General features: G+C 38.7%; 3 protein-coding genes across 8 annotated transcripts in view; 1 reads left to right on the forward strand and 2 right to left on the reverse strand.

Annotated features, from left to right (window-relative positions):
* lrba (LPS-responsive vesicle trafficking, beach and anchor containing) overlaps positions 1-2,320 on the reverse strand; it is a 218,069-nt gene extending 215,749 nt beyond the window's left edge. For all 6 annotated transcript variants that reach the window (XM_087808002.1, XM_087807992.1, XM_087808010.1 and 3 more), the window contains exon 1: positions 1,564-2,320. In XM_087808002.1, coding sequence (XP_087664128.1) covers positions 1,564-1,722 — 159 coding nt within the window. In that variant the 5' untranslated portion in view covers positions 1,723-2,320. The remainder of the gene's footprint in view (positions 1-1,563) is intronic.
* A 3,451-nt stretch (positions 2,321-5,771) lies between these two features.
* Positions 5,772-9,054, forward strand: rps3a (ribosomal protein S3A). The gene is made up of 6 exons (XM_087808138.1): positions 5,772-5,908; positions 6,480-6,583; positions 7,117-7,304; positions 8,276-8,484; positions 8,592-8,701; positions 8,892-9,054. The coding sequence occupies exons 1-6, from the start codon at positions 5,847-5,849 to the stop codon at positions 9,017-9,019; spliced, it is 801 nt and encodes a 266-aa protein (XP_087664264.1). The 5' UTR covers positions 5,772-5,846; the 3' UTR covers positions 9,020-9,054.
* A 1,689-nt stretch (positions 9,055-10,743) lies between these two features.
* Positions 10,744-26,086, reverse strand: sh3d19 (SH3 domain containing 19). Its single transcript, XM_087786071.1, has 22 exons — positions 26,017-26,086; positions 23,090-23,146; positions 20,181-20,217; positions 19,727-19,767; positions 19,624-19,663; positions 19,459-19,549; positions 17,351-17,492; positions 16,410-17,282; positions 16,276-16,347; positions 15,509-15,621; positions 14,628-14,668; positions 14,346-14,559; positions 14,201-14,269; positions 13,965-14,102; positions 13,293-13,359; positions 13,088-13,218; positions 11,840-11,898; positions 11,549-11,772; positions 11,435-11,478; positions 11,186-11,369; positions 11,027-11,121; positions 10,744-10,967 (listed from the first exon to the last, which is right to left on the reverse strand). The coding sequence occupies exons 1-22, from the start codon at positions 26,084-26,086 to the stop codon at positions 10,857-10,859; spliced, it is 2,913 nt and encodes a 970-aa protein (XP_087642197.1). The 3' UTR covers positions 10,744-10,856.
* Positions 26,087-26,620: the final 534 nt, after the last annotated feature.

The following is a 26,620-nucleotide window of genomic DNA, read 5'->3' on the forward strand; positions in this document are numbered from 1 at the left end:
TTTTTACGGTCACGTATAAAGACGCCAGTGTTTAAGCCGAGATAAGGAACTCGTTCCTGACGGTTTTATAAGAGACAATCGAGTTATGTTGCATTTCGTTTGTTCTCAGAAGCTTCTTTCCGACCGGCTTGTCCAGTTCCAAATTAGATAAAAGTACCAACACTGGAATCTAAATTCTACTTTCAACAGATAATATGCAGAGAAAACAATGTAACGCAAGACTTTTTTTATCATGATATTAGTGTATGTTTTTAAATCATGATATTTATGTTCAAAAGTATCCGACTTTATTAGTAGGATTTAAAAAAATATGAGATTTATTGTCAGCCCATCAGAAGATCTCGATTGTTTAACGGTCGTCGATATCTCACTTCCTGGTGACACGTAGAGCTCCGTCGTTGGAAGAAAAAAAATATATCAATCGACTCCGATGTCCCTCCTCTATCAAGCGCTATGATGGCTGGACTTTGTTTACCCATCAACGCGTCTCCTGGAAATCAGTACCAGCAGCAACAACCCAAAAGAGAAACGAGGTTTTAACACTTTTAAAGTTTGTTTTGGCATCAGTCGGCCAACAAGGTGCAACAATGAAGGTATAGAGAAATAAACAAGACTTCAAAAAACATGTGTACAGAAGATTCTTTTTTTAGTTTTTAAAAATAATCAACACTGATGATTTTGTAGAACTTGAAACTGATAAACTATATTTTCCTTAATTCACTTTCTTTCCATACATAACGTTGGTTATAATGTAGAAGCTTTATTTTATTTATTTGTTTTGCGTTGCATTTGTGTCCGTTTGCGATACCTATCAAAGTATCTCAGATGGTCCTTTAGTTTTTAAATAATTAAGTTTACTCTGTATTATGTATGCTATAGTAGAACTATATTATTAGATTATTACTATATTATATTATATATTAACTATAGTTTTTTAGTTGTATCTAAACAAGGAGCATCATAAACATTTAGTTTATCATTAACTGCAATTTTTATTCTCCAAGTTAAATATAAGACTATTTTCACTGGTATAGATACAAGATTCAAAGCGTTTATTGTCGTTTATTGTCATACGTACCATGAAATTCTTACTTTGTACCCCCAACAAAAGTGCACAGTAAAAAATAAACACATATATATATATACATACATATATAAATAACTATATATACACATTTGAAAGAATAAAAACAGAGCAACAATAAATGTACTTTTTCCCCAGCAGTGCCACTGGTAAACTAGCCAGATATTTGTTTATTTTAACATAAAGAGTAGTTACTTGTAATAAATAAATGTAATAATGTAACGTAACATTGTTCACAACAGATAATAAAGCGGTCGCTGCAGTGACATGACTGACCCCACAATTAAGGTGGGAAAATGGGGGGAAAAAAATGTGATGTTCTTCATCCCCTTCTTTTTTTTATCTTCTCAATATATTGGACCAGCACTTGTGTCCAAACTATGTCAATAAAGGGTGACGTCACTCGCGGGTACTGATACTACTCCAGCACGTCAGCCATCTCAGGGCCTTCTTAGTGCAGCTCAGGTAAATCAGCTTACCAGGTTGAAGACGGTCTCCACGATGTCTCGGTTCGAAACTTCCCCAACTTCCACCAGGCCGGTGAGCACGGCGAATTTCATCCGTATCCCCCTGATCGGCAGCGCCGGGTGGACCGACATGGTACCACCCGGTGTCTCGGAACCGTCCTCGCTAGCCATGGCTACGGAAGGACAGGAAGGACAGGTGGCGTCCACAGGTGAGGCACCTGTTCACCCTTTCGATAGTGGATCAGCAGCTGGTTGGAAAAAAAAAAAAAAAACTATCGTCCCTTCGTGTGGTTTCTCGAGAGTAAAAACGTCTCACGCGCCATTCATTCAAAAGAAAAAAAGTCAAAAATAAAAGAATAGTTTCTTCGTGTTTCTTCGTGAATGTCACCCGAGTCACAACGAGTAACTTGACACCCGTTCAAACTAGAAAAGGTGTTCCAGGTAAACCCACGACCCCCTTTTTTGTTGTTTTTTTTTCTTCTTGACCCGGACTGTTCTCCGCAACTGGGTCACAAAAGATAACCCGGCGGAGTTGAACAATCCCCCGAAGTTGCCGCCGAGACAGTTGACAGGTAAGTGAGTCCGTAGGTAAAAGTCAAGCGGAGGAAGGTCCCGGTCGTGGCACCGTGGAGGGAGGCGAAAAGGAGGGAAGAATCCTTCAATCCCGAGGTGGGGAAATAAAAAAAAAAAGTCGCCTGGATGTGGACGTTAACCCGGCTGCGCTGCTGCGATCTCTTCCTGATTTTTACCCCCGCGGTAGCTTCAGCCTGTCAGCGCCATGACAGTGGAGCTCCGAGTCTGGAGCATGCGCAGTAAGAGTCTGTGAATAAAAGGAATTATTAAGTTTTAAAAATATATATATTTAGCTCCCTTTTCAAACAGTCAGAGTCTACACCGGATTGCTTTAGCTGTTCATTTAAAAAGAAGCAGTTTTAGATTTTCCTGGAAAAAAAATAAAAATAATATACGAGTAAATATTATGCGATTTTTTTCCCCCAGTTATTGTTTTATTTGAGTTCTTTAATATTTTATATATATATATATATATATATATGGCGAGAGAGAGAGAGAGAGAGAGAGAGAATAAAATAATTATTAGTTTTAAAATATATATATTTAGCTCACTTTTCAAACAGAGTCTACACCAAATTACTTGAGCTGTTCATTTTAAAAGAAGCAGTTTTAGATTTTCCTGGAAAAATAAATAAAAATAATATACGAGTAAATATTATGCGATTTTTCTTTCTCCCAGTTATTGGTTTATTTGAGTTATTTAATATTTATATATATATATATATATATATATATATATATATATATATATTATTGGAGAGGGAGAGAGAGAGAGAGAGAGAGAGAGAATAAAGTAATTATTAAGTTTTAAAATATACATATTTAGCTCACTTTTCAAACAGTTAGAGTCTACACCGAATTACTTGAGCTGTTCATTGAAAAGGAAGCAGTTTTAGATTTTCTTGAAAAAAAATACAAAAAATAATATACGAGTAAATATTACTTGTATATTATTATATATTTATTTTCCACCAGTTATTGGTATATTTGAGTGATTTAATATATATATATATATATATAGAGAGAGAGAGAGAGAGAGAGAGAGAGAGTTTGTTCTCCCCCATGTTGCGTGGGTTTACTCCGGGCACTCCGGTTTCCTCCCACAATCCAAAAAACATACAGAGGTTGATTGAGAACTTGGGGAAGTGGTCCGTAGCTATGAGTGTGTGTGTGAATGGTTGTCTGTCTTTGTGTGTGCCCTGCGACACACTGGCGTCCTGTCCAGGGTGTCCCCTGCCTCTCGCACTATGACACTGGGAGAGGCTCCAGTCTCCCCGCGACCCCGGGATAAAGCGGTAGACAATGAATGAATGAATGAATGAATGACGGACTGAAACCATTGGCGTGACAGAAGTCTGCCTCACAAGACCTCTTGTGACTCATGGTTTGTAAAGTTTCTTTTCGTTCCGGATGATTTTCTTGACTCACTTATAGCTCACATGACATCAAAAAAAAGTATCCAATGAAATACAAATTAACATATAAATGAACACATGTCATAAATAATGTTCCAATATCCAAAAATAATAATCAGAAAAGTATGAATAATGGGTCAAAATTTTTCTTACCCCTGAACCTGTTTCAATTTCAAAGAAGACTTTTCTCATCAGCTGGACATTTTTAAATTACAGTTTTAAATTACCTCTGAATATCATTGATTGTAGTTTATAATTTGGTTGACTATATTTGATTGTAGTTGAACCGGGATTGTACATGGTCAAAAGAAATGTGCTTTTTTGTTTTAAATGCACACAAATTGTTTTGAATTTCAGGCACACATTTTTTTTGGTGTTTATTTAAAACTATTGCAAAACAACTTTTAAATGATTCATTTTGAAAATGTCAAAAGCTGCAAATGAAAACAATTTACTGTCAACACATAGCAGACATTAAGATTGTAAGATTGAATACACATTCACAATCAACATTTCACTCAAACTGATTTACACTGTCTCAAGACAAGCTTGAAACAGAATTAGAGACATGACACCGGTTATTTAAAACGTCTGTTTGTCTGTCTTTTCACACCATGGGTCGTGGATAAAAAGAACGAAGCGGGACACATCCAGGAGGGGGGGCTGAAAGACAGGGGCCAAAGAACCATTTGCCCCGGAAAAGACGACCCCCGGGGCGGGAAATTTGCCTTAAATATCGCGATGTTTCTACAGCTCGAGACCGTTTCTCCCGGGGCTATTGAACTGTACCGTCGCCGGGAGAAAATGCGTCCGATCGATCGTAAAGCTTGTATTTTGTTTGACTTGAAGCGGCGAATAAACGACCCGTGACACTCTGCATTGAGCATTTCTCTCCACAAAGCGAAGTATAAGAAACCGGAAGTGACGGCATGTTGGAGCGACCGGAACGGACTCCTGTTCTGACCGTTTTAAGATAGTGTTAATGGCATATAGTCCATATGGAAAATGATCTTCATAAGATATTGTCCCCTGTCATGCAATGACAGACAGGTTTATCAGTGTTTCTAAATTGCCAACTAATACTAAAGTGCACAATAAAACTATCAACACATTTCCATTCATTTATTTTATATTTTAATTATTAAGGGTTAGCACAAGATAATAGCCTTTTCATTATTTATGCTTTGATTTGTGCTTTAAACATGCTGGCAAAAAGCTTTATTTAGTCTTATTCGTTGGAGAAGATTGTTGACGTGTTTACAAAGCTCTGTCCTAATACAACGAGACACAGCAATGACATGTGTCAGCAAGGATAGGAATGACGGGATAAAGCAGAATGACAGGTCTGTACACCTCTTGTCTTTTGGGATGATGCAGGGAAGCAAATACATGAAGGTGAACTCTACTATTAAAAAAATGGACATGTATTTGGCCTCTAATGATTTCACTCCACACAAACATGGTTGTTGTTGTTGCAATAACGCCAACATGAAACCTTCGGTCTCAGAGATCGGCTTATAGCCTTCGGGAATACTGGGAGTCATGGATGTCGGTAACATCACCCGAGAGACCCGATCCCTGCGTCAGAGATAATGACCTGAAATCAAAGAGTTGCAAAGCGTTTATTTATTTTTATTTCTTTAATCAAATGCATTAGTGTTTGTCTCTTCCTTTCTGCAGGGTTTATTTTTATTTATATATACCAATTGAATAAAAACTATTTTAATGCAACAAGATAATGTTATATAAATCTAAACATATAGAAAAACGGTATTATTTAAAAATAAGTGAGAAACAAATACTTGTTTTTTCTTTTATAATACTTTTAATGTGTATACTTATTATTGTGTATACAACTTTTTTTGAATGTGTAAATTGAGCTGCTGTAATTATGTTCTCCCCCCACTGTGGGATAAATAAAGATATCTTATCTTATCTTATCTTATTAACGGATCGTGTGCCAAAAGGCTTTAAAATACATTCAAACGTCACATTATTATTATTATTATTATTATTATTATTATTATTATCTACATCACATGCGATTTATTAAGTATTTCTCATACGAACCGTTTCTAACTCCGAATGCAGATGTATTTGGGTTAAAAGCGACTCATGTTGCATTCATGAGTCAAGGATTAAATGTACTATTTAAAGTTAAAGTATTCATTTTCTTAATTTAACGAACAGGAGGCAGGCGGAGTTACTTCACGAGATATCGCGAGATGCACCCAAGTCTCGCCAGCGTGATGTCTTTATGTCTCGCGGGATTTCGTAGTTCCTTCTCTTTCACTCCCTGTAGCCAACATGGCAGTCGGCAAGAATAAGCGGCTGACTAAAGGCGGCAAGAAGGGTGCCAAAAAGAAGATGTAAGTACAAAATTCAACCGATGTGACATTGATCGACATCCATTTCATACCCCGATGAAACTTAAACGTTGATGGGGTGAAGGATGACGCCGATATTAGCCGGATTGTTGGTGGTTGCACGTCAAGAGCTCCGCGGCCTCGGCCTAAGTCTAACATGCGGCGCTTCTTTTTAACGCGTATTTATATTTCTTATTAAATTCTGTTGGTTTGCACGCGTTGTTTAGCTTCTATTATGCGATACAATAATGTTAAACTGGCTGTAGTTTTCTGTTTAACACGGCTAAGGAGTAGGTTTGCTACATGCTAGCGGTGTGTTAGCAGGGTTAGCTTGCGACGCATAAGTCAAACATGTCATATAAAAGTACAACTTTGAAAAAAAAGGCATAAGAAGTTAACTTTGTTGGACACATTTCTCCGTTTAAGTGTCTCCATGGCCAAATATCATTGTCGTGGCTAATGCGTTAGCATTTCCAGTGTCATCCAGCAAGCGTGGCCAAGACCACACGTTTGTCTTCTGTTCCTAAAGATGCTGTTCTGGTGAAATGATGTCTTTTCTTCTTGTCTTCTGTAGTGTGGACCCTTTCTCCAAGAAGGACTGGTATGATGTCAAGGCACCAGCCATGTTCAACATTCGCAATCTCGGCAAGACCTTGGTGACCAGGACTCAGGGAACCAGTAAGTGTTTTGTTGGCACATGAATGAATCACATATTATGGAGAAATTGTATATATTTTTGGGGGTTTTGTATTTCCCTCCAGTAATGCATTTTCAAATCACTCAAACTTAATCATGCTCGCCGCTGTCGGAAATTGCTTTATGTACAAATACGTTTACTATATAAATGTAAATAATTTTTATTTGTATAGTGCTTTTCCAGACCAGGGTCACAAAGCGCTTAAACAATCAAAACAATATTCAATAAAGTATATACTTTAAAGGGCAAGATAACACAACAGGAGTTCCAGAAAATCAAGGAAAAGCCTGAACAAATAAAAACATCTTAAGATGTTTCTTAAAGGAGTCGGTAGACTCCATGAAACACAAAGAGAGGAAGATCGTTCCAAAGCTTAGGAGCAACAGCCTGGAAGGATTTCTCTCCTCTGGTCCTGAACCAAATGCACCTGCTAGTACCAGTGGATTGTACCTTGGATGTGGCTAGAATAATCTAGGTTTCAGTGAAACTAACGGTCTTTTTTTGCTCTATATAGAAATTGCCTCTGATGGTCTGAAGGGACGTGTGTACGAGGTGAGCCTTGCGGACCTCCAGAACGACGAAGTCGCCTTCCGCAAATTCAAGCTCGTCACCGAAGATGTCCAGGGCAAGAACTGCCTCACCAACTTCCACGGCATGGATCTGACCCGCGATAAGATGTGCTCCATGGTCAAGAAATGGCAGGTGAGGGAGATTGGATTTGCTTTAAATGTAGCCTTGATGTGGAAGTTTGGGTTGTAGTTTTCTACATCAATTTCATAAATTGAATCAAATTTTCAAGCCTTTTTATTAATTGAATTCATGAGTTGAAAGCTGTTGGAAGTCTCAAGGCAGTGCTCATTCCGTTTTAAATTAAGTGTCGCAAGCTTGCATCTAGGAGTTTTTAATTGGCAAGAATCTGGCCGTATGCTGCATATCATGGTACTATATATTGCAATACTGTAACAAGGATATATTTGTAGTTATGTCTGAACTTGAGTATGGTTTTGAATTTACAGATCGCATGATGCAACTGCATTCATTCTGAAACTATGTCCAAACTTAAGCTCTAAAAGCTGCTGGAGTCGGTTGTATCCTCTCGTCCTCAGTCATTGCTCATACTTGTTCTTTTAGTTGTGGCGAACTTGGATGAGATCAAGAGCCAGAAGTTAAATGTAACACAAATGAAAAGCTATGAATATATGTCTAGAAAATCTGTTTTCACACCAATTCATTGAAATGTCAAACAACCATAAAATGACTGAAAATTAAAATTAATTTATACAGTGCCATTGAACATTTACAGTTTATTTTTTAAATATTGCAATATTGGTGCGTTCATGTTTTCTCACCCCTGTCACTGTAAATGTGGAACTTGGATATGTTGTCATTACAGCTGCTTAAGTATGTACTTATGTACTGAGACCCAATGCTGTTATTATATTAAGCTACATATTGTCACTTGTATTTTTTCTCAATATTTCCCTTATGTACTTGCAGCCAGTCAAGTTGCAATAATGGATGGTGGTCGCTTAAATTTTCATTCAGTTTTTATCTTAATTTCCCGAAGGAGACTTCCAGAGGGATCAAGACAGTTTTATCCATCTGTCCTTGCAATTTGAATTCATCATATTTTGTTAGTTTGTGACCCGACTGACATGTCTGTCCGTCCTCAGACCATGATCGAGGCCCACGTGGACGTGAAGACCACAGACGGATACCTCCTGCGTCTGTTCTGTGTGGGATTCACAAAGAAACGCACCAACCAGATCAGAAAGACCTCCTACGCCCAGCACCAGCAGGTCCGCCAGATCCGCAAGAAGATGGTGGAGATCATGACCCGTGAGGTCCAGACCAACGACCTGAAGGAAGTCGTCAACAAACTGTAAGTTGATTTATCTTTTTTTTTTTGTTGCCATGCTAGATTTTGACTTCTTTAAATTAGATCTGGAGATGATGACACATGTGTAACTTGATGTTTCTATTTCCCAGGATCCCAGACAGTGTTGGAAAAGACATCGAGAAGGCCTGCCAGTCGATCTATCCTCTTCACGACGTCTACGTCCGCAAGGTCAAGATGTTGAAGAAGCCCAAGTTTGAGTGTAAGTATTCCACCTTTTGCACCAAGTACATGCGGGTGAACGGCGTCCTATGGTCTCATCATCATCATCATAAATGGTGGTCAGACTGTTGACTTGTACGTCTGGGGTCAAGGGTCAACACAGAACAAAGAAGCATTTGCATTCGTTTTAAGGATTTTCTCAAACCAAACATTGCTTCTTTTTGTCACAGTGGTCAAGCTGATGGAGCTCCACGGCGAGGGTGGATCCAGCACTGCTACAAAAGCAACCGGCGACGACACTGGAGCCAAGGTGGAGAGGGCAGATGGCTACGAGCCGCCAATCCAGGAGACCGTCTGAACAACCTGACAGATTTAATAAAAAATGTAAATGACCAGATTGGATCTTCATTTTTTTTTTTCCTGAGCTGTAACTGAATGAACATTGAAACTTTTAGTTTCAAGCGCATGTTTCAAATGAGAAGTTCTACATTTAGTCTTGGTCGAACATGTTTTGAGAGTTGCTTTTTATTTTTTTCAGCCAATGGTTAATTTGGGTAGAACGCTTCATTTAGCCCAGGTATCTGGTGTCGGTCTTTGAAAATGGGTGTTTAATTAAAATGTTAAGCCATTTAAGGCTCCATTGGAAAACGCGCAGTTTGCCTTTTGTTACGACCTGTTGATGTAGAACTTAAAACTGTAACGCGCACAACACTTAACCCTTAAGTTTTACTTAAATTCAATCAATAACGCTTAACATTTGTGAAGACCTTTAACCATTCAAGACTTGCTAAGCCCTTTTTAAATACAAATTTTATTTTTCAGCTGATTGGTTCATTATTTGATTTAGTTCAACAATTGTTTTTGTCTCGGCTACAAATGAATCCTCATTAAAACGTATTATAAGTGTATAGTTGTAATATTTACAGGTACATCTCAATTTGGAATATCATAAAGTAATTTCTGTTACTAATTTCAGAGTTTGAAACCCATATAGATTCATTACACAGTAAAACATTTCAAACATTAATTCCTTGAAATCATCACTGACTGGAAACTTCACTCTGGACTTCAAGCAACATGGATTCTGTGCCTCTTCACTCTTCCTCCAGACCCTGGGACCTTAGTGATGATTTGGTGGGCCATGTTATCTGCTGGTGTTGGTCTGCTGTGTTCTCAAGTGCACAGTCAACTTAAACATCTACCAGGAAATCTTGGAGCACTTCATGCTTCCTTCTGACGAGCTTTATGGAGATGCCGATTTCATTTTCCGACAGGACTTGGCACCTACACACTGCCAAAGGTACCAAAAGCTGGTTCAATGACCAGGTGTCACTGTGCTCGATTGACCAGCAAACTCACCTGATCTGAACCTCAGAGAATGTGTGGGGTGTCAAGAGGAAGATGAGAGACACCAGACCCAACTATGCAGATGACCTGATGGCTGCTATCAAAGCTACCTGGGCTTCCATTACACCTGAGCAGTTTATTCTTTTTTTCATTTATCTTATGTAATATTCTAATTTTCTGAGACACTGCATTTTGGGTTTTCATTATAAGACACCATCATCAAAATTAAAGGAATAAATGTTTGAAATGTTTTGTAATGAATCTACATACAATATATGGGGTTCACATTCTGAAATGAGTAACAAAAGATATTAAACTTTTTCATGATATTCAATTTTTTTTTAGATGTACCTGAAAACTGATTGCCAGGGATTTTCTGATTAAATACAAGCTTGAAATAAGAAAATTTCTGAGCATTTCCTAATGTGGAAGACGGAGGTTATAGACGAGAACAAATGTATTTCGTCTTTTCGGATAAAGATGAAAACTGCTGGTTTCTGAAAATATTTCCAACCCTTTTGTCAATTAGTACAAATTAAGTGAAACCTTATTTTTTGGTGAACTACCTTTTTTACTTTTCATTCAGTTTATACAGTATATTGTATAAAGGCAAACGACTAAGAACACATTTCATTTTGACTTCTTTCCTATAGAAAACGGTTCTGAGTGACCCCTGATGTCGCCAGTAGAGCTAATAAAGGATTCAACCACCAGATGTAGACACTGAGCAACCACTCAACAGCAAAAAATATTTTTTATTTTCATCAAATATACATTAAAAACATAAGCATCGATTTACAAACGCTGCTGCAGTAGCAGCAGCTAGAAAATGTTTTCGGCGATAAAAGCTATACTAGAACCTGTACATAGTTTTTGGGAACGAGGGCTCGTCTTCCTTTCAAATCGGCGAGAAACCACTCGTCGTCGACCTTCTCCAGATTAGTCAAGATGTCTCCTGGCTGCACACAAAACACAATGTTAAAAAGGTTTTTAAATGGCTTTGAAACGCGTGCATTACCTGCAGCGATAACTCCTCCTCGCAGCTGGATGTGAAAGCGTACAGAGCTTTGGCTCGTCCTCCTGCGGCATCATGGGATTTCATTGATGGCTGACCTGCAACATGCATTTAAACGAAGATTAAGGACTGAAGTTCTGGCCGGAATTTGTGTTTAAATACCCGAGTTCGCAGCCTCCACGAAAGCCAGAGGGAATATCCCTTCCTTGCCGTTGATCCGGCCGCAGCACCACTCGTCGTTCACTCGCTCGGTGACCAGGATTCGGTCGCCCTGATGGAACGACAGGTCGTTGTCCGACTGTCCGGAGAAGTCGTACAGAGCCACGACCCACTCCACGGCATCAGACTGTGGACAAGTCAAAAGGAGCCCCTGATGGTCCAGTGGTCAGTCGGGATTATTTCTCCACTTACCTTTGCTGGTCCAGGAGGCTGGACGACGGGAGTCGACACCAAACCTTGAGGACGGAAAAGGATTTTGTTACGTTTTTGTTGAAAAATAAATAAAAACTGGTTCTCGTCACTCACCAGGCAGCGGGATCTTGATCGGCTGGATCGGACTCTGACCTTGAGGGAGGTCCTCGGTAACCTCCACGAAGTTCAAAGGGAAAATCCCGCTCTTGGTCCCGATCTGTCCCCGGGCCCAGTCCTGGCCCACGTAGGCTCTGAGCTGGATCACGTCGCCCTCGGAGAAGGAGAGCTCGTCGCCGTGCTCCCCTTCGAAGTCGAACCTGGCCACGCACCTCGGACCACTTCAGGAAAAAAGAAGAAGAAGCGTCACATGGGCTCGTTTTTTATTGTCCAATCACATGGCAGTACCTGACTCCTGTGGACTCCGGCTTCGGTTTTCTTTCAGGGATGGATTTGGGGGATTCGTACTAAATGAAAATAATGTTGAAGTCATCTACAGACAATATAATGTGTACTTCCAAGAAATATACCAGTGCTGTGTCTCAAATCGCATACTTCTCTTAGTATACTAGAAGTAAGTATGCATCAGGATAGTGTACATACTAACTAGTACGTAAAATCTCCACACATAGTATGTCTCAAATCAAAGTCTGCTGCTACACACTAACAGGAAATGACTCGACAGCTTCTTCTTCTACTACTATTTAACAATGTTTGCAACCAGATGCCTGAACGCTATCGCCACCTGCTGGCAGCTCGTTTGGCAAGTTTGGAAAAAGAAATAAAGAAAAAATATGAGAATCTAAATATCCGTGAGATATTTAAGCTGGTATCAGCACCGAAGATGTGTTTATCCTCCTACTGCTGCTGAAAATACACCTGTAAGTATATGTATATATATGCATTTATATATGACGTAACTTCCGTTTAAAACGTCACTAAGATGGAGCTGTTTAGGGTAGATAGTGTCCATCGAACCATACTCAGTTTTGTGGGCGTTTTAGTACGACAATTTAGTGTGCATGGAGCACTAAATTTCGCATACTAAGAATTGAGACGCACTTACGCACTAAAAATACTAACTTTGAGTACGCAAGTATGCGATTTGAGACACAGCACAGGTCTGATGAAGCTTCATGAAGCAGTGTCATTATTTTCAGAGTCCACTAGATGGCGGTCTCTGCACTATTTTCCTTTGTTTTGAACAACTGTTCTAATGAAACATCATTTTTAAACTGATGGCGCCACCTACTGACCTCTAAACAACATGCGCCATGCACACTAAATTGGCGTACTAAGAATTGAGATGCACTTAAATACTAACTTTGAGTACGCAAGTACGAGATTTGAGACACAGCACATGTCTTCTACGCAGAATCCTCAAAAGATTTGTGGATCCAGATGGTAGTTTTGAACCCCGAATATATAGTCTCCCTTCCCTTGTTTCACTATCAACATCAACTAAGCATTTAACTTTGTGTTACTTTGCAAACAGGTGGACTCAGATAATTATTATAGTCTTTCCACTGCTTTTTGCTTGTATTTCTTACAGATGTCCAAAAAAAATTAGTTTTGGGTGTTGAAATATAATGACATTTCCTGCTATCATAAGTTTTATGTTTATGTCAAGATTGCACTTGAAGTTCCATCGCTCACCAACACTTTGACGTGGCTTATTGGGAAGAAGCCTGCCGAGCCCCGGCAGGTCCCTCGGTACCACTGGCTGTCCACGGGCTCCACCAGGCTCACGATATCTCCCGCCTTCAGGCCTAATTCCCCCGGACCTTCTGTTGGTCAATCGAAGCTTCAAGACGAGTGGACGAATCCGAAACAAACGGAATGAATAGTGACGTAATCTGACCTGAAGTGAAGTCATATAAGGCCTGAACCTTCAGCCCTGGACCGTCTTCACCAGCCAGACTGTTGACCTACATTGACAAAGGACTTATTATTATTTAAACATTAAACCAGTGAAGAGGCGTGTGTCTTGACAAGTATCTGGCAATGCTATTTGTATCACGATACAGAGATACATTCGGATATATTGTGATACTGTAGTCACAAGCATATATATTTGTAGTATTGTCGAGTACTTGACTCTGGTGTCGCAGAATTTACAGACAACATGATGAAGTCGTAACTACTTTCATTTGTTTTCGAAACCAAAGTACGTCTAAACATCAGCTTTCGAAGATGTTGGATTCGACTGTATCCCCTCGTCCTCAGTCATCGCCGGGATGTGGCAGGATTTCATCGTTCCATTTGCTGCAGAAGTTTAATTTCAACTCAAAAATGGGCGAATATTTGCATGTTAATTGTAAATTTAAATACATATTACAAATATATATATTTATATAATTTATTTGAAATATAAATATAAACTGTATACTGTAATAACTGTAATAAAAATAAAACAAAACAGCTAAAACCGAAAAAATAATAATAATAAAAAAAATACTTGCTTGAACTGTAAATCATCAAAGAACTATGGAAAAAATGTGAATTTAATTTTAAAAATGTATTTTCATCTTACCTGTAACGGTGTCGCGGTTGATTCAAGAGGGTTGATGATCTTCATCTGGGATTTGCTGACTCTCCCTCTATGAGCTCCAACTTGGCATTCATAGGTACTCTCATCTATCTCCTCCAGCAGCAAAAGAACCTCGTTTTTCTACCCCCATAAATTTTGTCCAGGGTGTTTTTTTTTTTAGATGGGTTAGTATTAAAAGGTCAGAGGGATCGTAGCAGTGATTGGTTGCGAGGACTCACCTGAAACGAGAGTGTTCCCGCACCGGTACCATGGCAGTCACCGGAGGCGATCCCATGAGGAAGTTGTAGCTGAAAGAAAAAAAGAAAACACGGATGCTAATGATGCTGTCACTGCAGCGGTGACACCAAACAAACAGTCCCTCACTGTGTATTTGTTGTAGAGACGGTGGCCCGGGTTCGGCCGCGATGGCAGGACCGGTTCTGTTCTGTGGGGCCTGCGCGTCTCTTGCTTCGGCGAAATATCCCACGGAACGGAGTTTGACCGACCCGTGGCCTGAAGGCTCGGCTGGGGAGGTTTTCCAGGCGCTGGTTTGGCGGCAAGTGGACGCGGCGGCAGAGCTTTGATCGTATTCGACCTCCTAAAAATGTTCACGTTGAAGCCTCAAGTGATAAATTCACTCAAAATCAAAACAATCTTTTTACTCACCGAGGCGGCAGCGATGGCTCAGGCCCAACTCTGTTATATTCCTGAAAGAAAAATGACATTATTTTTCTTTTTATATCGAATGGATGGATGGACGTACAGATGTGATGTTGGAGGTAGTGATGAAGCTTCATGAAGCAGTGTCATGTTGTTCAGAGGTCAGTAGGTGGCGCCACCAGTTTAAAAATGATGTTTCATTCAAAACAAAGTGAAATAGTGCAGAGACCGCCATCTAGTGGACTCTGAAAATAATGACACTGCTTCATGAAGCTTCATCAGACCAATGCTGTGTCTAAAATCGCATACTTCTCTTAGTATACTAGAAGTTGGTATGCATCAGGATAGTGTACATACTAACTAGTACGCAAATTCTCAACAGATCAAATCAAACTGCCGCTACGCACTAACAGGAAATGACGTGACAGCTTCTTCTTCTACTACTATTTAACGATGATTTCAACCAGCTGTTGACACCTGCTGGCAGCACGTTTTGCTTGTTTGCATGTTTTTTTGGAAGAAGAAATAAAGAAAAAATATATGAAACAAAATATTCGCAAGATATTTAAGCCGATATCAGCACTGAAGACGTCTCATCCTCCTACTGCTGCTGAAAATACACCTGTAAGTATATGAATATATATATATATATATATATATATGACGTAACTTCTATTTACAACGTCACTAAGATGGCAGTCATTTAGTGTAGATAGTGTCCATCGAACTGTACTCAGTTTTGTGGGCGTTTTAGTGACAATTTAGTGTGCATGGCGCACTAAATTTCGCATACTAAGAATTGAGACGCACTTACGCACTAAAAATACTAACTTTGAGTACGCAAGTATGCGATTTGAGACACAGCACAAGACTTGTTGGAGGGTTACCTGAGACGGCAGGATTGGTGTTGAGGTTTGTTTCTGAACCACAGAAGAACGAAAGGAGCCCACAGGCTTCTGAGCAGGAAGAGGAGGCGGACTGTCCTGGAAACTATCTGACGCTGAAAACAGATTATTTCAATCGAGTCAAAAACATGTTCAAGAGTATTGTAGTATTGGCCCCACAACTTCTGCTGATGAAATACTGGAGCATTCCTCGGTCGACCCAAACCACATGAACTCTGCACCGTGTCCAGGTTCCCAGGGCGTCTCACTAGCGTAGCACCCGGGAGGTATATGGAGTAGTGTTTCTACTTTAAGTCCAGCCAACACACACGGAGAAAAAACATTGACCATTCGTTGTATTCAAAATATTGCCGCTATAGATCGTGCCAACGTGAATCCATCGAGATCCACCCAGGAGAGTAGATACTTCAGATACATCGTTTACTTTGATTCTGGGCCAGAAAGCTTGGAACGTGCACCAGCAGAAGAAGACCTGACTGAACTGATGGGGGGCCAGCAGCATTGAGCAACACGCTAACATTTTTAAAACAATCTCTGTTATTTCTTAAAGCACTCCTGGGTCGAACCTTGATGTCCGGTGTTATGGTCGGACCACATTATTTCGTAAGAATGTGATCCAGTCTTTGCCGGTTCAAGAACGACCTTGGCGAACTAACTATGAGTAAACATTCCTTCACTACACGTCTCAAATCTTCATCTTCATCAGTTCCGATGCTTTGTTGATTTACAGTAGATGGACCTGGGCTTACCTGGTCCAGTCTTGCTGGGGACCCTAATGGTTGTGGGTCTCCTCGTTGGTCCTTGCGGCTTTGCTGGCGTGCCTGGAAAAACACACAATTCGTTGTACAGTTGTGTAAATGTGTACTCCGACTCTTCATCTCACCTGACGGAATCTCCTCGTACTTGTTCTGAACGGCTACGACGGTGGAGTTGTGGTTGTTGATGTTCAGGTTCGGCTTCAGCGGCTCTTTTTTGGGTCTGACCGGAGGAGTCGGGGCACCGGACTCTGACGGCTCTTCGTCATGAATGCTGTTGACCCTGGTCAGCCGGGACGGTCGCGATCGCTGGAAAGCGGGGCCTTTGTTGAGCAAACCCTCCAATTCCTCCTTCACGGAATTCCCCACCGGTTTCTTCGGGGGCTCGGGTCTTGCGTCCGGGGTGTCATTCTGAGTCACCGGCGATCCATTTTGATCGGAATCATGTGGGCCCGGTTCGGCTGAAGGCAGTAGCGCAACTGAAGGTTTGGTAGCAACCGGTGGTTTATTGGCCTTCCTGGGTAGGGGTTTGGGTTTGACGGGCGAGGCTACGTATCTCTCCTCCGAGCTGACCTGGCTCTCGAAGGCCTGGATCCGGGCTTGCATGTCGCTATCACTGTCTTGATCGGAGGTCGGTCCGATCCCTGGGGTCTCCTTGTTTTCGGTACTGAAGACGTCCAAGAGCTCCCTCAGATACTCATTTGTCGAAACCTTCTCCGGACGAGTGTCCACTTGACTACTGTCACAGCCTTCGCTCACGACGATCAACGGAGGGGTCTCGGTCCGTCTTCTGGATTTGATACGGGGAAGAGGAACCGGTGCGACTGGTTTTTCAGGCTGTTTTTCACCAGTATCCCAACAAACCACGACCGATCTAGTCAGTGAAGTAGTGGCTTGTTTCACTTCCTTTGTGCTGACGTGAGAACTTCCTGCGGCGAAGGTGTTTCGTCTTTGTAAAGACTTTGGCAACAGAGGTCTTGGGGGTTTTTGAGGCTTTTTATCTGAAATACAATCATAACGATCAACAGGAATGCATTCGTCTCGGTGACTTTCAATTATAGCCACGTACTTGGAGACTTTTTTGCTGCGTCGTCTTTCACAGAGTCATTGCTTGCGCTTGTGGATGATGCGTGTCGGGGGGTCGTGGTGGGCTTTAAGCGGGGAACCTCCTGGGTCTTCTCTTTAACTGCCTGGTCATAAGATGGTGGAAACTGTGTCAGAAAAAAAACAGTAAAGCAGTCAGGCAACTAGAAGACCATCATCAAGTTCCTCCGTTTTGTTGCTATAGTTTTATATTAGGTTGAAAATTGTAGTTATTGCTCCTGATGATAAGGTTCCAGGGTTGAGTCAGTACTTGGGTGACTTAGGTCAGTCTGTCAAACTGAGCCTGAGAAACCTGGGTGTTGTGTTTAACAAAGACATGTTTCTAGTTCAACACTGCAGAAAACTGACTAAAAATGGTTTCCTTCAACTGAGAAAAATCTCTAAATTTAGGAAAATGTTGTCACAACACGATCTGGAGTTTATAATCCATGTGTTTGTGTCGTGTAGACTATTGTAACAGTTTATTTTGGTGTCTAAACAAGAGGGATCTCTTTCGCCTGCAGTTCATACAAAACTCTGCAGCGAGAATTCTGATCTGCTCTAGTAGAAGAACTCACATTTCCCCAATCCTTAAAAGTCTTCACTCTTCACATGTTATTGTAAAAAAACGAAAAGAAACATATTTTTTTGTTTACAATGACCTTGAAACAACTTTTCAATGTAAAAAAGTTATCTAAGATAATGACTGTAACAAGGGGGCAATTCTTTTTTCAAAGGTAATCTGTTTAAAGTTTGGTTATCATATGATATGGTTAAAACATAAACAAGTATTCTGAATCCAATACTAGTTTGAATCTGGATCAAACCTTTAGAATGTCAGTAGGATCTGGAAAACAGGATTATCCTGATCCTAACAGGTATTACTACGTCACAATACTACGTGGATATCAGTAAAGAAATGTAGAAAAACCTTTAAATTGGTCCAATAATCAATTTGTTTTATTTTACAAATACCTTTAATTTATATTTTGCACTTTATTTGTTCAACTGTTAAAATAAAATAGACGTGATCAACAAATAAAGCCAGTGCAGTACAGTAAAATAAATTAGATCCAAAAAATACAAACCACCATAGTTTTAAATTCATTAAAAAATGTCAATATAACTGTCATTATCACTCTGTTATAATAAATACAAAATCTATTATAATTGTAATCACTTTTATAAGTGATAATTGTAATCACTTATTAAATCAAGGCTAAAAAATATCCACAATGTATTAGTTCATGTCTATTTGTAATTTAAGAATCATAAGAGTGGTCGTAAATAGAAGTAGACGGTTTTGTTACTAAAGTGATTCACCACAAAACATTGTGAAACTTAGTTCCATTTATTCCTGTTTATCAGGATCTGTTCATCTTTAAACTGGTGTATCTGGATCAGGGTGATTCAATCCAATGTTGCTTTGAAAAACTGGCATAAAAGTAAGTCGGATGGGATTAACACATCCTACGAATATAATCTTTCTTAAAAGTAAACTCATGTGTTGATTTAAGTGTCTCTTAAATAGATGTTAGACTCTATTTTATCATCGGTATATTTCTGTTTGTACAAAACTCTTTTTTCATTGAAATATTTACATTAGAAAATCTGCTTAAGCCACGCCCATTGAAAACACTTCTCAACCTTGTTTACCATAACCACACCCACTCTGCTGGGATCTGTCAAAGATCAAGGTTTGTTACTATGTGTAATTAATCCCGGAAGTCTCCACATACAAGGGACTCATATAAACAAAGAGATGAGGAGTGAGGCCCGTTATTACGTCATACTGGACCACGCTCTCGTAACCTCTCGTTCGCTGAGATTTCAGACGTTAGGGGAACTTTATAAAGTTACTGCATCTTGGAGAGGAAGAGTTCAACATTTGAAACATGGGAGTGTGTCAGGAAAGTTGGAGTTTGACACATTAATACACCTCAAATACCAAATAAATGTACTGGGTGAAATATGTAATTTCGGTCTTTCAGATCAAAAACACAAACTACTACCACCAATCGTACTATGAATCCCACAATGCACTGCAACAGTTCTTAAGAAATATGTTTTTTTGCGTGCGTGAGATATTCCTACCTGGATTCCTTCTGGAAGTATTTCAGAACAATCTGAAAAACACCCTTTGCGTTCCAGGGGTTCCGAGGAGACGATGATAATTTCCGATCGCCTTGAAAGAAAACGGCAGGTGTGAGGTCGATCAATTAAAAACAAGTTGCTTCACCGGCCAGACTTTTTTTTTACCTTCTTTCTCTCGTCCGATCGCTGTGGGAGTTTGTCCGAGCTGCGAGAGACATAGAGGTTAAGCGTGATTTTTCTAGAGGTCATCTTAGAAATGAGAGCTTACTTCTCTTGATAGCCGCTCGTATGGTAGAGAAAGGACCTTTGCTGGAAAACAAAATATTCAAATTCAAAAACAGGAATGCTAACGCTAACATATAATTAGCCATTTAAAACACTCAGCCGAGTCACTAATAATACATAATTCTTCCTTCATTTTAATTATGTCACTTATGTTTATAAAATACTAACAAATGAGTCAGATTTCGTAGTTTATTGGAGCCATTGAAGCATCAGCGAGAGCATGTTTTGTCAGTCGCTGCGTATCATTCCATTGTTGAGCCGCTCAGACTCAGCACATTTGTAAAAGCGACAACTAAACTCTGACTCATCCGGCTAGAATTTAGTGAAGCTATCGCTTCCACTGAACTTTAATAGGGTTCATAAATCTCTTAAACCGATGTTAGGAGTGAGGTTTACAAGAATCATTGGAAAAAGTTTAAAAAGAAAAAAGGACAAACCAGGAATGAAAATGATCCGACTTGGTTCTTTCAAGGTCTGAAACGAAAAAAAAACAGAAAGTGAAGGCAAAGAATAATGAGCCGTAAAAGTAAGTAAGTAAGTAAGTAAGTAATATTTATTTATATAGCGCTTTTCGAGACCAGGGTCACAAAGCGCTTAGACAATCAAAACAATACTCAAAAAAGTACATACTTTAAAGATCAAGATAATACTGAGAACAACACAGAAAACACACCTTCATAACATCTAGATCACCTTTAATTTGCTTCAGGGTTAATTACAAACACAATAAGATGAAGAACGATTGCTTTAAGGGAGTGTCTAACTTAAAAAAAAGCTCAAATATTCGTATTATTTGAACCATTAGCCGGTCTCTGGGTCAAGGTGACCCGGACGCCTGAGAACAAATGTCTTTGAGGTATCCCCTGTGTTGCCTCAGAGGTCAAGGTAACCTGGAGAGATAAATAAAACACATCTTGGTGGGACAGGTTTGGTTCCCAGTCCTCAATTCTACATGTATGTTTTAAGGGTTTTTCAGAGACAAAGTGAAACTTCCTTCCTCTACGAATCTCATTGGTCGTTATGCTCCATTACTTCCATCTTTTCATTTCAACGTTCGTGGGACTAATGTAAGTAAGTAAGTAAGTAATATTTATTTATATAGCACTTTTCCAGACCAGGGTCACAAAGCGCTTTAACAATCAAAACAATACTCAATAAAGTATATACTTTAAAGATCAAGATAATACTGAGAACAACACAGGAGTTCCAGAGAATCAAGGAAAAGCCTGAACAAATAGAAACGTCTTAAGATGTTTCTTAAAGGAGTCAGTAGATCCATCAAGCGCAAAGAGAGATGAAGATTGTTCCAAATCTTAGGAGCAACAGTCTGAAAAGATTTCTCTCCTCTCATGTTGTCTCACCTTATCTCTCTGAACTAACTCTCTCTGTCACTGAACTAAATCTTGTACTTCTTCTAAACCCCGGCCGACCATAGCTACGGTGGCTGGGACGTGCAAAAATTGAAAAAAGATTTTTGAAAATAATTTAGAAATCTTAAAACCGATTGAAAAAGGCATTAAAATAGTTGTATAATAATAATAATAAAACTATTACAAAAAAATAGAAAATTAGAAAAATAACTCTTAAACAAATGTATAGAGTTGTGAAAATAATATAAAAAAAAACAATACATAGTTATTTTATGATATTTCTGAGTTTCTTTTAACTTATTTTATGATTTCATTTTTTTTCCCACATTATTGTGACTCGTATTAAAAACTATAAATAATTTTCACAGGTTTTTAATGTGTTCAGTGTGTCTGTAAATTCTAACTATGAAAATTGTTTTTTTTAACTTGTACATTTGTTTTTCATGTCCTCAAGGAGCCAATAAACTTGTAACACAAGAAGAGATTCACCATTAACTCCAGAAGAACCGGTTGTTTGATACATTTCTTACAATCTTTGATCACAACTTAGATACGACTCTTCTTCATTATTTCCTCTTTTATACTCGAACAAAGACTGGCTAGACTGGACGGGCGCCATCTTGTCTGCCTACTTAACCACGTAAATAAATTAAATATTTAATGATAGTAAATAACAACTTTGAATGATACAAAAAACATGAAAACTGTCTAGATATCAGCTCTTGGATTAAACTCTTATGAGCTGTTTTTCAAACAAAGGTACTTCAAGTTGTACCAGACATTCAAATCAACAAGAACCTGAAAGAAAACAAGGTAACAGAACATGTTTTTACATAATCGTAGCTGAGGAATCCAAACATCCAGGAAGCTGAACACTAAATATTTTGCGTAAAGATCATTATTTAGACAAACACAAAACTCTAGATTGTTGACAGTGAACACATTTAATCAGTTAAGCTAAGCTATTAGCATCTCAGCTTTGTCAGGTAGACGTGTGGCATTTTTATTTGGGAATCATTCTTCAAAAACGGAATATTTTCACGTGGACAGTACATAACTTTATCACAGAAGTATTGTAAGTAAGTAAGTAAGTAAGTAATTTATGGAGCGCTTTTCTAGACCAGGGTCACAAAGCGCTTAAACAATCAAAACAATACTCAATAAAATATATATTTAAAAGGTCAAGATAACACAGGAGTTCCAGAAAATTCAAATAAAAGTCTGCACAAATAAAAATGTCTTAAGATGTTTCTTAAAGGAGTCAGTAGATTCATCAAACACAGAGGAAGATCGTTCCAAAGCTTATTTGGGGGAAATGGAATTGGTTCTACTTCATATTGGTGCTCTGGCCTCTAACAGCTTCGCGATTGGTAAGGGGTTCGCACTAATTCGTAGAGCCTGAGATTATGATAGATAACTCAGGGGTTCTACTTGATATTGGTGCTCCGTCCTCTAACCAATAGCGAAGCTGTTAGAGGGCTTCGCACCAATTCGTAGAACCTGAGATTATGATGGATAACTCAGGGGTTTCAGTGGCACAAACTTAATCCTGAATTATATAGAAACACACACATTTAAATGTGTTAAACATTTAATATAGCATAAAACCTCAATATATTGCAGTGCGTTTCCTGGTTTTACTTGAGTTAATTATATCTTGAAATGAGACAGAACGTCACACACCTGGTTTCTTTTAAATGTCTCCCTGTTCCAGAAATAGGTCAATATTGCGAGAAAAAACAACAATAACCCTGCTGTTGTTCAGAAGTCTGATCCACCTGTCACACCTGCTGCTTGTTATCACTTCAGCGCCTCTCCACGGCTGCCTCGAGTTACACTTTTACAGGAACATCTGACCCAGAATCAAAGCCGGGAACACAACTTCCTTGTAGACACATTTTCAAACACAACACAGAAAAAAATAATACATATGCCCTCAGTGTGTGAGGATAAAAAAAAGAAATCACGTTTCTTACCTTCCCCCACTCTGATGGATATTAGAGAGTAAGAAATACAACTTTTTATCTGCCTTGTATAAATCCAGTGTCAGTCCAGAGAGCGACAAAGAACCTGTGACACACCCACACAGGCGACAGGGCGAGAGGGAGGATCCTGCGATGCCTCGGCTCTCCTGTGTTTACTCGGCCAATCTTGTCACCTGGAATGCGGTCATTCAGGAAAAAGCGCATCATCGTCGCTTCCAAAGAGGGTCAAGTATCAGTGACACGGACGGGAAAATCTTAATCCATGAAGGAGACACTGATTCAGAAAATACTACCATTATTTTAGAAAACTTGAAGGGAACACTTTAAATTGACATTTTTGTTTTAGGTGACGTGCTTTGCCTATTTATTTTGTTGTTTTTATCATTTTCTTTGTCTATAAAAAATGTTTTTTTGGGTTTTTATTTCTCACTTAAGTCGTTTTAAGAGAAATAATTGATTTTAATCCATGCAGAAATGTGTAAATGTTAATTGCATGTACCACAAAAAGAAAAAAATGTAATGTTCCACTTTTATTTTGGTGTTATTCTGTCTTTTTACTTCCTGCTTTCTCCTTTTTTTCTGATGATCCCACGTTGACTAATGGCACAAGGCTGGACCTCATCGACAATTAAGAACCTCATGAGTCCAGTGCTGTGTCTCAAATCGCATACTAGCGTACTAAAAGTTAGTATTTTTAGTGCGTTAGTGCGTCTCAATTCTTAGTACGCCAATTTAGTGTGCATGGCGCACTAAATTGGCGTACTAACACGCCCACAAAACTGAGTATGGTTCGATGGACACTAACCACACTAAACGTCCGCCATCTTAATGACGTTTAAAACGGAAGTTACGTCATATATAAATGCATATATATGCATATACTTACAGGTGTATTTTCAGCAGCAGTAGGAGGATAAACACGTCTTCGCTGCTGATACCAGCTTAAATATCTCGCGAATATTTAGATTCTCATATTTTTGCTTTATTTCTTTTTCCAAACTTGCAAAACGTGCTGCCAGCAGGTGGCGATAGCGTTCAAACAGCTGGTTGCAACCATCGTTAAATAGAAGTAGAAGAAGAAGCTGTCATGTGATTTTCGGTTAGGGTGTAGCAGCAGAGTTTGATTTGAGACGTACTATCTGTGGATAATTTGCGTACTAGTTAGTATGTACACTAAACTGATGCATACTAACTTCTAGTATACTAAGAGTAGTATGCGATTTGAGACACAGCACAGATCTGTGTTTGCCGGATCAATGATTCCTCTGCACCGATGCTGTATTATTGTCTTGCCCCCCATGTTGGATCTTTTTTTTTTTACTATAATATTTTTCTCTCTGTCTTTTGAGTGCTTTAAGTGTTTTGACCTCTGTGGAATTTTGTTTTTGGGATCCCATCCCCGGTTTTAGGTGGACGCTATAGTTTTTTTGGACCTTTTGGAAAAATTGGACTCCTTAATTTGGATTTGTTGTTTTGGACATTGTTACTTTTATTTATTAAAAATGTCATTTAAACCTTTTTTTTAAGTGTGTCTGATGACTTTAATTACCTATAATGTTTCTATAGATTGTGACAAAAAGTGTTGTTTTTTTTAATGCAGATAATTGATCTTGTCATATTTTAAATGATATATATATACAGAGTTTAAATTGTAATCTACAGAATATGTAAATGTTAAGTATTACAGGTTATACACATCGAAAAATTAATCTTTAGTTTCAAATGTCTTCTTTTATTACAGTTGGGAGGAAAAACACGTTTTCTAGCTTTTTGTGGAACACCTGAGAAAAACGAATCGTTCAAACCTCTGCCAATGAGCACAATATAACTTAAAAAATGCACAATAATTAAATAAAAACATGGATTCAAGAGTATTGTTGGTTCAAAAAGTTCACCGGTGTATATACATGTATTTTTGAGTTGTCAAAACAAGCAATTGCAACCCATGAAACATCATTAATCAGGCAGTGACGACATGTTTTCCCTTCACATTAACAGTAAAAGTTCCAAACGCCTCTGTCTCGTCCAGTGTTTTTGTAAAAAGACATCACTTTGACAGAAGCTGCTGAGCTCGACACAACAGATTCTCCTCGCAGCTGCACTCTCAGCTCCCAACACTTGCTCACATGAGTCGGCAGCAGCAGTCGCGACAGCAGCTGCTGCAGAAAGTACAAGTCACTCCCTGGTCACCGAAGATGAACCTTTAAAAACACCTCGTACTTGCAGGTTTGAAAACGTGGATTTAAACGGCAGAATAGAACCTTGTGACGTGTCAGAGAAGTGGCAGGTGAGGAAGCGGGAGATTGAAACCAATAATACACTAGTGAAGCAACACAACAGTGTGTCCAGGAGATGAAGAGTTAACTTAGATAAACACAAATTACTTTATAGCATGTTATTATACAAAGAAGGCAACGCCCTCTTTTTTTTTTAAACTGTTTCTTTACTTGAATAACGTTTCTTTCAGGAAGAATAATTTAAAAAAAATCTATATACCTGAAGCTTTTATATAATTAAGGGAGAAAATGTGATGAATTTGATATGTACAAATATGAACAAGTTAAAAGTTTGTATGTATGTTAAAGATTGTTACTAGTAAGTACTACTTATGTAAATATTAGGACATATATTTATCATAATTAAAATCATATAGCAATGCATTTGTGCTTCATCTAAAAATCAAGTCGCTTTTTCTCAGATATTCCAAATTATTGATATTTCTTGTTTTTAGTTCGATTAAACTATAGAATGCAGCATAAAAGTACAGTTTTTTTGTGTTTCTGAAATGTGTTAAAAACAAAAAGTGCTTTGACTTTTAACCACAAGGAAAAACAAGCATTTTGAACGAGTTCTCATGGTCACATTGATCAACCGTTTAAGGATCATATTTTAAATTAATGATTAATCTCTATATCTACCTGTTGTCTGCCTGTTGATGCCCAAGTCCATGTCTTTGCACCTCCTCAGTTCCTCATCGACTTCAGCCATCATGGAGTTTGTTTTTTTTAAATAAAATAAACTCAAGTTAGTTTCAATTCTTGCCTCGGGATGAGTGTCCGTCAATGTTGTGGTCAGTGGATCAGTTTTGCTCACAGCAGCACTTTCTCTGTCCGCTCAGGGAGGAGGGACGTCAGGCCTGACGGTGACGTCATAAAATATATATATGTATATTAATAATAGTTTAAAATATAGATGTAACTCCAAAAGTAGGTTTTGAGCTACAAATACGAACTTAATTGATGAAAATATTTTTGATTTATTTTACGTACCGACTTACTCCGAAATCCGCTTACGTCGTTACACCAGCAGATGGCGCCATATAAAAACAAAAACACTGCGGTTAAAGGATTGATACATAAAAAAGAAAACGTAATTTAATGATTGTATTTCTAACTGGTGTTCTTTTTTTCTAAATCAAATTTAAATGTAGCATGTACAACTAAATTTCATCCCTTTTATAAAATATATAATAAATTAAAACTGTAAATATTATTTTTACAACAGCTATTTTGTTTTCCCCAA

Source organism: Callionymus lyra, chromosome 1 (genome assembly GCF_982586985.1).
Source record: "Callionymus lyra chromosome 1, fCalLyr1.hap1.1, whole genome shotgun sequence".
Lineage (NCBI taxonomy): Eukaryota > Metazoa > Chordata > Actinopteri > Syngnathiformes > Callionymidae > Callionymus > Callionymus lyra.

What these genes read in the sequence shown, in the direction of transcription:
- sh3d19 (XM_087786071.1), bottom strand. Translation starts at nt 26,086, where the DNA reads ATGGCTGAAGTCGATGAGGAACTGAGGAGGTGCAAAGACATGGACTTG. An exon ending in TCGGATCATTTTCATTCCTG is followed by an intron (nt 19,768 to 20,180) that starts GTTTGTCCTTTT and finishes TTTGTTTTCCAG; the next exon opens with CAAAGGTCCTTTCTCTACCA. An exon ending in CCGGAGTCCACAGGAGTCAG is followed by an intron (nt 11,773 to 11,839) that starts GTACTGCCATGT and finishes TTTTTCCTGAAG; the next exon opens with TGGTCCGAGGTGCGTGGCCA.
- rps3a (XM_087808138.1), top strand. Translation starts at nt 5,847, where the DNA reads ATGGCAGTCGGCAAGAATAAGCGGCTGACTAAAGGCGGCAAGAAGGGT. An exon ending in CCATGGTCAAGAAATGGCAG is followed by an intron (nt 7,305 to 8,275) that starts GTGAGGGAGATT and finishes GTCCGTCCTCAG; the next exon opens with ACCATGATCGAGGCCCACGT. An exon ending in GAAGAAGCCCAAGTTTGAGT is followed by an intron (nt 8,702 to 8,891) that starts GTAAGTATTCCA and finishes TTTTTGTCACAG; the next exon opens with TGGTCAAGCTGATGGAGCTC.